This window comes from Microcebus murinus, chromosome 5, assembly GCF_040939455.1.
Source record: "Microcebus murinus isolate Inina chromosome 5, M.murinus_Inina_mat1.0, whole genome shotgun sequence".
In the NCBI taxonomy this organism is placed as follows: domain Eukaryota; kingdom Metazoa; phylum Chordata; class Mammalia; order Primates; family Cheirogaleidae; genus Microcebus; species Microcebus murinus.
Genome location: NC_134108.1, coordinates 40,983,136 through 40,997,038, shown reverse-complemented (window position 1 = coordinate 40,997,038; position 13,903 = coordinate 40,983,136). Strand labels below are relative to the sequence as shown.

Sequence of the window (13,903 nt, the reverse complement as noted above, 5' to 3'; positions counted from 1 at the left end):
TGCATGAATGGGAAAGACGCAAGCCAGTGTGAAGCAGTAAGTGCTGAAAACTAAATGCAGCCATCCTAGTCAGCTGTCCTCTTCACTAAGTGCTCTGCCTCTAATAACTTTTTTCCCTCCGAAGGTAATATTAAATGAAGTAGATTACTTAAAATGTATTTCTTTTACTCGATGTGAAGCACTTTCTTAGATATTATTGTGGTGGAGTTTGAGGAAAAGATGTACAAAAGAACACTTGCTCTTAAGAAGCTTACACAAAGTTGTGGTAAACCATGATGTGGCACCTCTATTTTCTTAATTAAAACTGTCAAGCAGATAGAAAATCAACAAGCTGATATGATTTGCTTAACATTTTTATTATTTTCTACTATTTGATAGAAGAACAATGTAAATATGAAAAAAGACCTTAAAGAAACGAAACTGAATCCATAAGCTCAATTCTCAGTGCCAAGACAGTGAGGGGAAAATGCAACGAGGACAAAATACCCTAAAGCCAGGAAACAGGGATAAACCAAGGCAAGAGGTACCATATAAATACAACTTGTATTCAACTAACATTTGTTAGAAGTATTTCAACTATTTATTTTTAAATACATTTTTGCTACCTTAAAACATCATCTACCTTTTATTTTTGGAAATGGAAAAAAAACCTCTTCATAAGGTCTGGTCATCCAGCTCAGCTTTACGCCACTTTCCTATTTTCTCAGATTTCACCACTATCCAATATCTTGTTTTATATTAACACTGTCACATCACATAGCCATTAGATAAAGTTTAATAGAAGGAAAAGACAATTCAATGAAAATGAAAGAATCCATTTTGCCACAGAATTTAAAAATAGAATGTAATAAGTATTCAAGGTACAAAGAATATAATTATATCTTAGACATGAATAAAATAACATATACAAGGTAAAGTGTTCTTATTTACATGTTTTTGAAATGTCACCAATTCTAAGCGTAAAAATAAAATTTGAAATAATATTAAAAGGCAACATTTACTGAATGCTCACTATTTTGTGAAGCACTGTGCTATAAATGGCTTATCTCATTTAATTACTACAATAACAGTGTGAAATGTATAGTTATCCCCACCCCTCCTTCATTGTGCAGATGAGGAAACTGAGGCTTTGCCCAAAGTTTCACGCTAAGTGTTAGGTCCAGAACTCACATACAACCAACTGACTCAGAGCCTATACTCTAAATCACCTCTTTGAAGGAAAAGGTTAAGAAAAACTCTCTGGCTGCTATCCCCTCAGTTTTATGGATTCTTTTCTCTAGTGTCTAAGGCCATCTAAATCTTTGCTGTTCTTCATCAGAGTGAATGGAAGGGAAAAGGCAGAGTCTTTCTGAAATTTGTAGATCACAGAGAAGCACCTAGTTGCTATATGTGAAAGTTCCAACTCTTACCAGTAAAAGAAGTGCACATTATAACTGATATGGGTTAAATTAGTTCCCTAAAAGATTATGTTGAAGTGCTAACCATTCCAATACCTCAGAATGTTACCATATTTGGAAATAAGGTCAGTACGAATGTATTTAGTAAAGATGATGTCAAACTGGAATAGGATGAGCCCCTGACCTAATACGACTGGTGTCCTTCAAGATGGTGGATGACGTGCAGACAGGCAGAGATTAAAATTGTGCTGCCCAACGACAAGGAATGCCTAGGGCTACCAAAAGCTGGAAAAGGCAAGGAAGGATCCTCCCTTAAAGGTTTAAGAAGGAGCATGGCCCTGCCAACACCTTGATTTTGGACTTCTAGTCCTCAGAACTGTGAAGGAATAAATTTCTGTTGTGTTTTAGTCATCTAGTTTATAGTACTTTATTATAGTAGCTCTAGGAAGTAATACACTAATTATATACAATGTAATGTTTAAATAGCTTTAAGCTAAGTGGCTAAATTATGCTTTTATTTTGCTGATGTTTAGGTTACCAAATTATGAAATTACCTCCACATTTAGTAGAGCATCCTTGGTCTCCTTTAGCCTGCCTTTAGTCAAGCCAAGCTCATTCTGCAGCCTCTCTTGGGAGTCCTGAAGACTCGCAATAAGTCCTTCTGCAGAGCCAAGACCTTGTTCACTTTTCCTTACCAGATCTTGGAGGCGGCCAATCTGCAAGTAAATCAAGTACTTTTATTATACCTTATTATAATAGACTAGCAAAACAGTCTTACTGTTTCCTCTTAAAGTTTTTTCTTTAGCTGTAATTTTACTGACTGGACCATTTCTTGATGAATTTCAAAGAAGGACTCAAATAAAAGATTCTTTTGAAAAGACTTCCATATTTAAGGTTTCCCCTTTTCATGGCAACCATGTAAAGAAATGGATATCCCTTTCAAGCTACTACTGGTTTAACAAAGAGCATTCCTGGTTCTATCATATAATAAGATACCTATAAGAAGGAATTAAATCAAGATAAAGATTATATCAAAGATTGAAAAAATTTAGATAAAAATATTTTTAAAACCATTTTTTAAAATTGAATCACTTATATTTAAGTACATATCTCCTGTTATTTACAAAGGTGATAAATTTAGGCCAATATTGATAAGCTGGTAAATGTATTATAAACTAGAATAAGCTATGATTTCTGTGTTTCCACACAAAATTTGTCTCATGAATTCTTTGAGTTGAATTTATACTCATCAAGTTAGAAGCTAATAGATAATTTGGTGCTTAAGCAAATCCCTACCCTAAAATTATGAGAACTAAAACTCATAAATAAAATAATTTAAATTATTTAGAAAAATGCTATGAAGTAAAAACTCTGTTCTTATAAAATGGCTAAGCCTATGAAAATTCTACATAAATTAAAATTGATAATTTAAGAACAATATCCGAATGGTCTTCCTTATAAGTACAGACATCAAAAATAAAATGGTGAAAATTCTCCTTCAATCTCTCTCTGACCCACAATTCCCTTCCCAGGTACACAGGCTTCCTGTCCTGTTTCTGTGCAGGTGTATGCTGACACATGCATATGCTGAACAATACTGCTGGTGGTAGCATTTTATCTTGTTAGTGTCTCTAAAGAGATGCTAACCTCATAAAATGATTTGAGGAGTTTCCCATTTATTCTGTGGTCTGAAATATTTTCATGGCAAAAGAATTACCTGTTTCTTGAAATTTTGGTAAATTTACATCCTCTGGGCCTACCTAGTACCTCTCTAAATACATGTTTGACATACATGTCAAAGAAAATACATTTTCTTTCATGGTTATAATTGATTTAGTTAGATAGTTAAATTACTTTGAATCATTTTAAAAACTTAATTTACATACAAAGAAACCTTTCCCTAATTTTTAAAATTTATTGGCATATTGTTACATAGTATTCACCTATAATGTTTAAAATATGTGTCCCTTTTCTCTAGTCTATATCACTTACTTGTATCTTCCTTGCTTTTTCTATTGACCTGGGCCTTCGATAAAGGCCATGGGAAGTAGCCCCAGAGCACAGAATAACGCTTCTATGTGAATTAAAAAACGTATTGTAGTGATAAATAAATGACTATATATAAAAAAAGAAGCTTTAAGAGTTGGGAGAGTATTGAATTTAGCAGAAAATCTAGTTTCAAGTCCACGTTCTGCCAATATAAAATAGGAGTAATAATATCCACCTCATGGAGTTACTATAATAATTAAATTCAAGAATATATAGGAAAAGATTCTTTAACTAGAAAGCAACATGTAAAAATTAGGTTAACAATCAGTAAGGAAAGAACAATCAAATTTATCAACATGGAGAATATTCTTCCACAATCCAGAAAACTTTCAGATGAGTAATAGTTATGCATACAAATGCAATACATGAAATAATTTATAAAGAACAGTATTCCAGTTACTATATAAAGAATTAAAATAGAGGTCTATTGCAAAAACTAAGAATCTAATTAGAGATAAAGAATATCTAAATGGGCAAAAACTTTAAAATTCTGCAAAATTAAATGTAATAAAATATAAAAAGCAAATAATAAATGATAAACATAACATGACTGATTAAAGTTTGTTTTCTAAAATATAATAAAAATCTATACATGTAGAAAACATCTGTTGTATCCCAATATCAAAATCTCCTTTTCACATTTGAGGAATCTACCCTCCTTCTCTATTGGGTGTTCTCAGTAGGGATTCAACTCAAACTCTAGGATGAGGCACTTGATCAAAGCATAAACCAGTAAAGCCGCCTCACTGTTGGCCATGGGGATTGGCTCAAGACAAGCACATGGTTTAAGCTTATCTATTCACAGTGATCTCAGGACTGCAAAGGTACCTGGAAAATGTTTTTTGCCAGCTGCACATGTACCTGCAGAATACATGACTGAAGCATGAAATCAACACAAAGAACAAATCCAACTTAAGAGAAAAAGACAAACTGAGCTCACCAATTTCAGTTCTGAATCTAGTCATGCCTAATGCTAACATTATCCTTGGAATTTTTAGTCACATGAATCAATAAATTTCCTTTTTTCATTCGTCTAGTATGAGTTGAGATTTTTGTCATTTGCAATAGAGATTAGTAGTCAGCTTCCTCTTATTAATGTGCACACTGAGGGAATACAGTAAGTACAAATCTCCCTGGAATATCTATCTATCTACCTTTGCTCGTCTCTGATCCATTCTCCTTGCAACACCGAAGTGGATTTTTTATAAATTACAAATATGGACATGTATATAAGCCCTGTCCCCCAAGCAAGAATTCACATTTTTTGCACTTAACATCTTCCAACTGCTTCCCAATTGCTCCTAGGATACCATTTAAAATCTTTCATGTGGCTTATAATGCCTCCATGGCATAGCCCCTAAATCTCTAGCCTCAGCCTGGCAATGTCCCCTCTTGGCCTTATACCCACTGAAAGGAAAAATAGCACTACAGTTAAGATTTGCGTTCTGAAATCATACCACCTGGATTGGAATTCTGGCTTTACCTATTTACTATGAGTCTTGGGCAAGTTATATCACTTTTCTGTGACTTAGTAACTAGTATCTACTGCACAGCATTTTTGTAAGGATTAAAGGAGAGAATATTATAAAGAAGAGACTTTATAAAACAATGCCGGATATAGAAAGCACTAAATAAATATTAATTATTATTATAGTTGCTATCATACTCCAACTATACTGGCATTCGTATAATACCTAGAAATTTCTCACACCTCAGGGCCTTTACATAAACTTTCTTCAGTTTATGATTCTGGCAAGACCCTGTTAATCACTAACTACCCTTTTGCAATATACATCAGACTTGTAATTACTTGTTTCTCCGTCTGTCTCTCCATGGTAGTAGAGACCATGTCTAACTTACTCCACTGAAACCCCAAGCCTAACATAGTGTTTTAGTATCTAACAGCCATTCAATATTTATTGAACAAATGAATGAGTCAATCACAGAAAAAAATTCATATATACCTACTAGCAATTAAGAAGAAATGAAATCTCTTTAACATCTCAATATGTAGGTATTTAATTTTTAAAAGGACCCTGGATGCCCTCACATTCTTGACCGTCACTTGTACCAGGGCAGCTGTTAGGCCATATGGCACCTCTAAACAGGAGAAAAGCAATCCCTCCCAGCATGCAAATAGCCCTGGAGCACAGAACAATGCTAACTCCAGGGAGTTAGAAAAGACTCCTTCTTTCTTCTAGATAGAGTTCTGTGCTTCTAAATGTCTTCCATAAACAATGCTGATTTTGGTCAATAATCCATAATTATCTGCTAAGGTTAAATAAACAGAAATGAAACTGCCGAGTCAAAGGACCATCTTTGAGGCTTTCATGTGTGCTGCTAAATCTCTTTCGTGGAAAATTATAGAATTTTATATTCCCACCAGCAGCTTCTGAGTGCTTATTTCTTTACCCTCATCAACACTGCATGGTCCCATTCTATTTGTAATGGAGTGGCATCTCATTGATTTCATTTACAGTTCTTAAATTACAAAAAAACAAATTGTTTTTTCATGTTCTTCTTCAGTCTGTAAAAACAAATTGGTTATCTGTAGTTTTCTTATTGTTTTGTAAACACTCTTAAGGTGTTAAAGACATGAATTCTTTGTTAGTCATACAATATGTCAATTATTCATTTCATCCATCCCAATTTTTCCTCTCTTTTAATTTTGCTTATGATATATTTTAATATACAGAAGTTTCAGGTTTAACTATATAAATATTCTGTTTTTAATTCATGATATGGATATTATGTTCAAAAGGCCTTCTTTGTCCTAAGGTTCGTCACTTGTGTTTTCATATTTTATTTATATTCATATTCATGATTTTGTATTACATTTTAATCCTTAGCCCATGTGGAATTTTTTTGAATTGAGGTCGAAACTTCACTTTGCTCTTCTCTTTCATTCACATATAGTTTTAAAAGAGTAGTGTTGTATACTAGTACTCAGATTAAGCGTACTGACTCTAGCTATCATCTTATAATTCTATTGAAATTGTAGAGACACAGTATACAGAATACTAAGCTAATGTTTTATAAAAGGGCAGAGAAACCTCTTTTGTTTTCTTTTCCACACAGTGATGTTCCCCTTTGATTCTCCCCACAAAAGCACCTTGGTTTAATGTTTTTAACAGGAAATATTTACCTGGTGTGATATAACCAAAATTATGAAAAATTCAGCATAAATTGAAATTTTTTGATTTTTTTACTCCAGATATGTTACCTTCACTGAGGCTCACCTACCTATACAATGTCACCAAAATAAGTCACTAATAGTGTTAATATATTTAACATTGGTGATAGGCCTAAAAAAATTCTTGCCTCTTGATTGGCTGTATTCAACTTATCTTCCAGTATTTTCTTCAGGTTTTCTAGCTCTTGCCGAAGATGATTTTTATCTTCTTCCAGGTTTAGTTTTTCCTTTTTATGTTGTTCCTCCAATTCCTTACAAAAAGAAAATTTTAAAAATTAACAATATTGCAAATACTATATACTTTGAAGAATCCAAGGAAAAGACTATTCTGTTTTGTATTTTGATACTTTGCTCTACAAATTTACCTTACCCTTAATTAACAATAATCAGAGTTAACATGACTCTAATGCTGTCTACCAGGGAAGCTGATGAGAGACTCAGTGCCCAGCTTTTTTTATTGGGCCATGGTCACATATTACCTCCCTCCTGTGACATACCAAATTTCAGACTCCCAGAAAGAAAGCAGGTGTTTGGCATAAACCACATCATTTGCATACACAGTTTAGGCACAATGAGCAATTCTTATCAGGGAATGGTGGGAATCCTCCCAAAATCCAAGTTCCCAGCTACCAGCCAAGGGCCAACTTGCCATTCTAAGGATAGTAGTCCCAAGCCGGCTATGTTAACTCTTTTCTGCATCATGGGTTCTCTTGTATTCATTCTCACATGGGGTGGGTGAACTAGAGTTATGATGCACAATGTAATTTTGTTTTGTTTTTTTTTAAAGACAGGGTCTTGCTTTGTTACCTGTACAACAATGCAGTGGCATCATCATAGCTTACTGCAATCTCAAACTCCTGGGCTTAAGCAATCTCCTGCCTCAGCCTCCCAAACTGCTGGAACTACAGGCATGTACCACAATGCCCAGCTATAATTTTTCTACTTTTTGTAGAGAAAGGGTCTTCACTATGTCACTCAGATTGGTATCAAACTCCTGACCTCAAGTAATCCTCCCGTCTCGACCTACCAAAGTGCTGTAATTCTTTTTGATAAGTAAATTGTAAGGCATAGAGAAGTCATCTTTAGCTAAATGTTCCCTACGAGATAATGTGACATTGGAGAAAGACTATTCTGGAAGAAGACTTGTTTTAGCTAAGGCTCAGACGTCCATACATAAGAAAGAGAGGATTGAGGCCAAGCACGGTGGCTCACGCTTATAATCTTAGCTCTCTGGGAGGCCGAGGAAGGAGGATCCCTTGAGCTCAGGAATTTGAGACCATCCTGAGCAAGTAGAGACCCTGTCTCTACTAAAAATAGAAAAATTAGCCAGGCATGGTGGTACATGCCTATAGTCCCAGCTACTCGAGAGGCTGAAGCACGAGGATCACTTGAGCCCAGGAGTTTGAGGTTGCTGTGAGCTATGCTGATGCCATGGCACTCTACTCAGGGCAACAAAGCAAGGCTTATCTTAAAAAAAAAAAAAGATTCCTTCATTATTCTTCCTAAAAAAAAAAAAAAAAAAAAAAAAAAAGAAAAAAAGAGAGAGGGGATTGAAGCAGAAAATGATACACAAGTTATTGTGATAAAAGAGAAAGGTACAAATAAAGTTGCCATAGAGGTTTTGATTATGTTCACATATAGGAAATTTTATGTCATCTGTCTTATAGGAACCACATTTTAAATAAAGATTTGAATTCCACAGACATAACCAAAATAGAAAAAAATAAATAAGGATTTTAAGAAATATAAATGAATTAAGGCAGATTAGGTGGCTAGAAAATTAAAATTTAATTAGGTAAAGGGCTGATGAGGAGCAAAGCAATGAGGTAAAGAACAACACTGATAAACGATGTCTTGATTCCAGTACTTAGAACTTAATATAGAGGAATAAAGAAAGACTAAAGGCAGGATACATGGAATTTATTCCAATATGAAGGCTAAGATGAAAACGAGATGTAGAAATGAAAAATAATAACAAAAGATAGCTTGGAAAGAGATTACAGAAGCAGCAGCTACCACTAAATACTTTACTATAAAACCTTGAACACTTGATACATGAACCACATAATTAAAGCTGTACAAACTGGTCCTGGAATAGCGAGCAGGTACACAAAAAACTACAATGAGGATCTTAATAACGTGTCATTAATTTTTTTATCTGGCTACATAAACATAACAGTAAGTTTAGAAAGAAACAACATTCTAGCAGAAAATTTTATTTGAATTTTTAATTAAGTTTAGGTCTTAAATATTTTTTCCAACCAGTCATGGCACAAATGGAAGGGACATTGAGGTGGATCTCAATTCACATCCTATCTTTTCTACTTACTAGGTTTGTGGCTCTGAGTAAATAACTTAGGTTTATTAAACCTACTTTACCATCTATTTGATAAAGATGATTCCAATCTCCAAGTCATAAGTATTAAGGAACATATAGGAAAGTTCCTTGTAAACTATAAGATGCTATTAGTAAAACATATAACAACCATCATTAATAAATGCCTAAATGACAGTATTTAAATGCCTGGGGTTTGGCAGATCTGAGACCTGAGCCCAAGGCCTGCCTGACTTACTAGTCGCATGTGCTGAGCACATCCTCTCTTCAGTAAAATAGGTATAGGAACCAAACCAACAGCAGGGCCATAGGATTAAATTTAAAAAAAAAAGTAAAACATTACTGCAGTGTCTGGCACATAGTTAAGAATCACTAATAACTAAGATTTATCACCATATGCTAGAATACATCTGGGTACTCAACACTTTATGTCACTTAATCCTTGCAGTAACATTTTAAGATAGGTTGAATTTTCTGTCAGATGAAGAGCCTGAGGTGTAGCTTTAGGGGCCCAAGGTAATGCAGAGCCAGTAAACAAAGAGCTCAGGGTAAGGCCAAGATCTGTCAGATACTTTGCTTTTTCTATTATGCAGTTTTATCTGTCATGTATTATTATTAGCAAGAAGAATACTTAATTGGGAAAGAAAAAAGCAAAGCAAAACATAAATCATTTTCCCAGAAAAGGAAGCCATATCTACAAGAGAATACGATGTGCTTCAACCAGCTGAGGTTTCCTGAGGAGCATATCCATTTGGCTGTCTCATGAAAAGACGGCACAAGATCCAAGAGAGTGGTTTTCTCCTGAATGACATTTTTGTCTGCAAAAAAGCAGCATTTCTATGATAGCTTATGCAAAGTAGCAATGCCTCATGTCAATTCAATAAACTACAACCTATATCAAAAATTTTCATGTATTAATATGTTACTCTGAACCATGATTTAAAGAATAATTACAAGACAGCATCCAACAAAACTAAGCAAATCTTTACTTTCTGATATAGGTCTTGCTGGACCATTACAGAAATCCCACCATTTACAAGGTGCCAATGACCTGACGTTTTGCTTACCATTTGCAGTTTTTTCTTATCCCTAATTGCATTACTGTGGACAGCCTCAATTGCCATATGGTGCTTCCAAGCTAATTCTTCCAAAGTCTTAGAATGTGCCTCGTTTAATTGAGTTACCTCCTCTTCTAATCTATTTTGCAGGTTTTTTAGCTCCATTTCATAATATTCTTGCTGAGTTCTCTTTGCTTCATTTCCTTTCTAAAATTAAAACAGATAAAAGTCAATAATTGGCACCTGCTTTTTTCATTGCTGCCAGGATAATCTGAATACACTATAAATATGTAAGTTTGAATGAACTGAGTGCTATGGGACCTAGACTACGAAACATGAGAACAGATCATTGGTGTTCTCAGAAAGGGACAGGGTGGCACAGAGAAAATGAAAAAATTTTAAAGCAAGAGATAAAACAGATTATTATTGGGTTAGAATTGATGTGAGCTAGCACATCTACAAGCTTAAGAGAAAGGCTTCCTGTATGTCAAAGTAGTACACAAAATGGCTTACTAATTTACCCACTCAGACGATATTATTCAACACAGTTTTGAGTGCCAATTACATACCTTTTAGGCACTCACAGTCTAGTGATAAAGTCAAAAGACAGTGGCAATACAGTTTTATAAGTTCTAGAGAGATATCAGGGAAGACTTTTCAGAAGAGAAGATATCTGACCTAGTGATAACACATTCTTTTATTTAATTTTCACAAACAAGTCATAAGGAAAGTAAAGATGAGAAAATCATAAGCCTAGGTCTGATGTCAAAAGCCTGCATTCATAAACATTTCTACTGACTTCCAGCATTCTGAAAGATGAGAAGTAGCTAACTGGTGGCAAAGTTTCAGGAGACAGAAAGTCCATGCAGCTGTGCAGTCAGGTAGAACATAGTATGTGTTCTACCATGGGAGTGATGTGAGATGGGGCTCAGAAGTAGGAGTCAAATAATGAGAAGGGGTCTTTATACTAAGAACTTTGGGTTTTATTCTGAAGGGACTGAGCAATCACTGAATTTTAAGTGATATGAGCAGCGAGAGTGGTCAGGAGGCTGTAACTGTAACCCACGCAATGACAGGTGCCTAAACCTGGGATGTGTGAGTGGGTAAGAAAGAAAAGGGGAGGATGGAATAAAAACATAGGAAGGGAGTAGAACCAACAGGATTTGGTAACAGATAAAGGAGTTGAGAAAACAAGAAGGACTTGTTGAGAATTAAGAATGACTCCCAGGGTTCTGATTTAGCAACTAGATGGACAGTGGTGCTATACTTGAAATAAGGAGAAAAAGAAATATGGTACTTTTGAGGGGAGAATGTTCTGGGTATGCTGGCTTGACATGTCTGTGAAATACATAAATGGAGGTATCTAGTGGAAAGTTAGATATATAGGACTCAAGTTCAGGAAAAATATCTGGCCTGGACCTACAGACTTAGAAGCGATCAGTGAACAAGTGATGGTTGATGTTACTAGAATGTATGAGTGTGTAGATTGAGACAAAAAGCCTGGGAACATCAAGGATAAGGGAATAGATGGAGGAGGGAATTTCACAAAGAAGACTGCAAGGCCAAGGAGGTAGGAGAAAAATGTGAGAGAATGTGAAATACCAAGAGAAGAGAGACACTGTGGATGAGCAGGTAGGAAGTAATGACAGTAAGATAAGATCCACCAAGTCCAGCAACTGGGATGTCACTGGGGGATGGGGCAAAGACATATGCAACAGTCCATCTAGTTGCTGAATCAGTGGTAATAGTAGGTTAAGGAGAGAATGGGGGTGAGCCAGGAGCAAGAAGGATGAGCATCATTCAATACAGATAGTAGTTGAGGGAAGGAGAAAGGAAATGACATCCAAAACCCCCACTTGGTATTATGGGTACCTGAAAAACTGGAATAAATATTCAGCAATTACTCTACAAATGACGTCTTACTTGTTAAATTAAAAATTCAGTCTGTTGGTATATGAATTTTCAGAGCATGATGCTTGTTATCCTTTTCAGTTTTAGAGAAATTTCCTAGATGTTTATATAATAACATATTCCATTAATAGAAAAATATACATGACTATAAATGCACTAACTGAAATAAGACTTAATTCAGTTTCTGGCTCAAAATAGGTTGAAATGCCTTAAGCTTTTATATTATAGATTGTCATTCATATATTTTGAATATACACACAATGTAGGATAGTCTAGCTATATACCTTTTTCTTCAAAACCAACTACTAGCCTAAGAAATGCATTGTTACTATGGAGTAGGAATAAACATGTCAAATATTTCAAATCTGAAAAAGAGGAAAACTGAACTTTTCTTCCTTTCCTCTTTTTGGGACTAGGGTACTGTTACTTTTCACCTTCTCCAGTTCCAGAATCTGCTGCTTCTGCTCTTCATCCAGACTTTGGGTTTTGCTTTCCAAAAAAGCTCTTTCCTCTTCAAGTTGAGATAATCTTTCATTCGCTCTCGATTTTTCTGATTCTAAGTCTTTAATTGTAACCTCCTGGGTCATCTGAGTTGCTTGAAGCATTCCAATATGACCTACCCCCCAAAAAGAAAGTCCCTTCAATTAAAAACTCTGTTGAACCGTGACATAAAACAGTTTATATTTAATGACACAACTGTACTTTATACCTAAGTAGAATAAATGGTGTGCATGCACAGATTTTTCTTTGGTTTCCTTATTGTACAAAATGGAAATATTTACCACGGGAATACTTCTCACCCAACCAGAATAATTTAAATTAGAAAGTCATTTTCACGTCACTGATGTTACTCCCTGTACTATTCCACTTCTTTTTTAAAGCCTGCAAGCTATAAAGGTTGAAATCGGAGCAACCCCTCAGAGTTCATGTAAGTCACCTGGGAGTAAAATAAGGTAAGAGAGGATGCAATGACTAATACTATGAAGCCAAAATAAGTAATTTGTTATTTTTCATCTCTTCTTTTTTTTCAAATTGTGACATAAAGAGAAAAAAATCTGTATTCAGGGAACAAAGGTCGCAGACAGCAGGTTGGTGGGAACTGACCATTGCTTTAGATAAGAAGCTAGATAAAGAACTAACTTGGAGTAAAAGACAGATACGGACAGCAAGGGTATGAAAGAATAAAATAAATTACAGCAAAAACCAGGAGGAATAGGAGAGAGAGGAAAAAAGGGTCTCATAGAAGAACATGGTTTAGGACAATGGCTTTCAAACTAGCATCCAGCTCCAGCACTATCTGGGAACTCTAGTTAGAAATGCAGCCACACCAGACCTACTGAGTCAGCAGCTCTGGGAGTGGGGCCCAGCAGCCCTAGATTCACAAACCTTCCAGGTAATTCTCATTCGTGCTAAGGTTACTAAAAATGACTACCTTAAGGGAAGGGAAATCTGGAATTCACTGATAAGCCAATCAAAATCACATGACGTCCTCAAAAAAACTAGCTCAAACAGCTTCGCTGGCCACACTAAACACTCGAACAAAACATAACTTCAGAACTGACATGGGTCACCCATCTCTTCAAGTGTGGGCTATGAAATGAGCACGCTGGCCACTTCAGAAATGGGCAAATCATTTTTAGTATGTAAAACAAACATTAATAACAAGCCGGATGAAATGAGGTGCTGTAATTTACATATAAACTATTTTAAATACCTTAAAATGTATGTTTTTAAAGGACAAATCCTCTGAGAGTGTTTCATTTTTTTTAGTGACTGATTTACTGTTGGTTTTATCTATTTTTTAAATAAAAAATGTATTCCTAAAAATAAGTTATTGTTTGCTTATCTTATGAATAATTAGTAATGCATTAGAGTCTTTGAACATATTTAGAGTCTAAATAATTTTAAAATATTAGTAAGACTAGCACTCTGGGAGGCCAAGGCAGGAAGATTACTTGAG

At 35.1% G+C, this 13,903-nt stretch overlaps 1 protein-coding gene across 5 annotated transcripts in view; it reads right to left on the bottom strand.

Moving 5' to 3' along the window:
• Window positions 1-13,903, bottom strand: part of FAM184A (family with sequence similarity 184 member A) — a 149,059-nt gene that overhangs the window by 45,741 nt on the left and 89,415 nt on the right. For 4 of the 5 annotated variants that reach the window (XM_076003025.1, XM_076003024.1, XM_076003026.1 and 1 more), the window contains exons 4-7: window positions 12,378-12,559; window positions 10,042-10,239; window positions 6,768-6,890; window positions 1,952-2,113 (exon numbers count right to left, since the gene is read on the bottom strand). In XM_076003025.1, the coding sequence (XP_075859140.1) occupies window positions 1,952-2,113; window positions 6,768-6,890; window positions 10,042-10,239; window positions 12,378-12,559 (665 nt within the window). The remainder of the gene's footprint in view (window positions 1-1,951; window positions 2,114-6,767; window positions 6,891-10,041; window positions 10,240-12,377; window positions 12,560-13,903) is intronic. The other variant, XM_076003027.1, reaches the window with a different exon arrangement.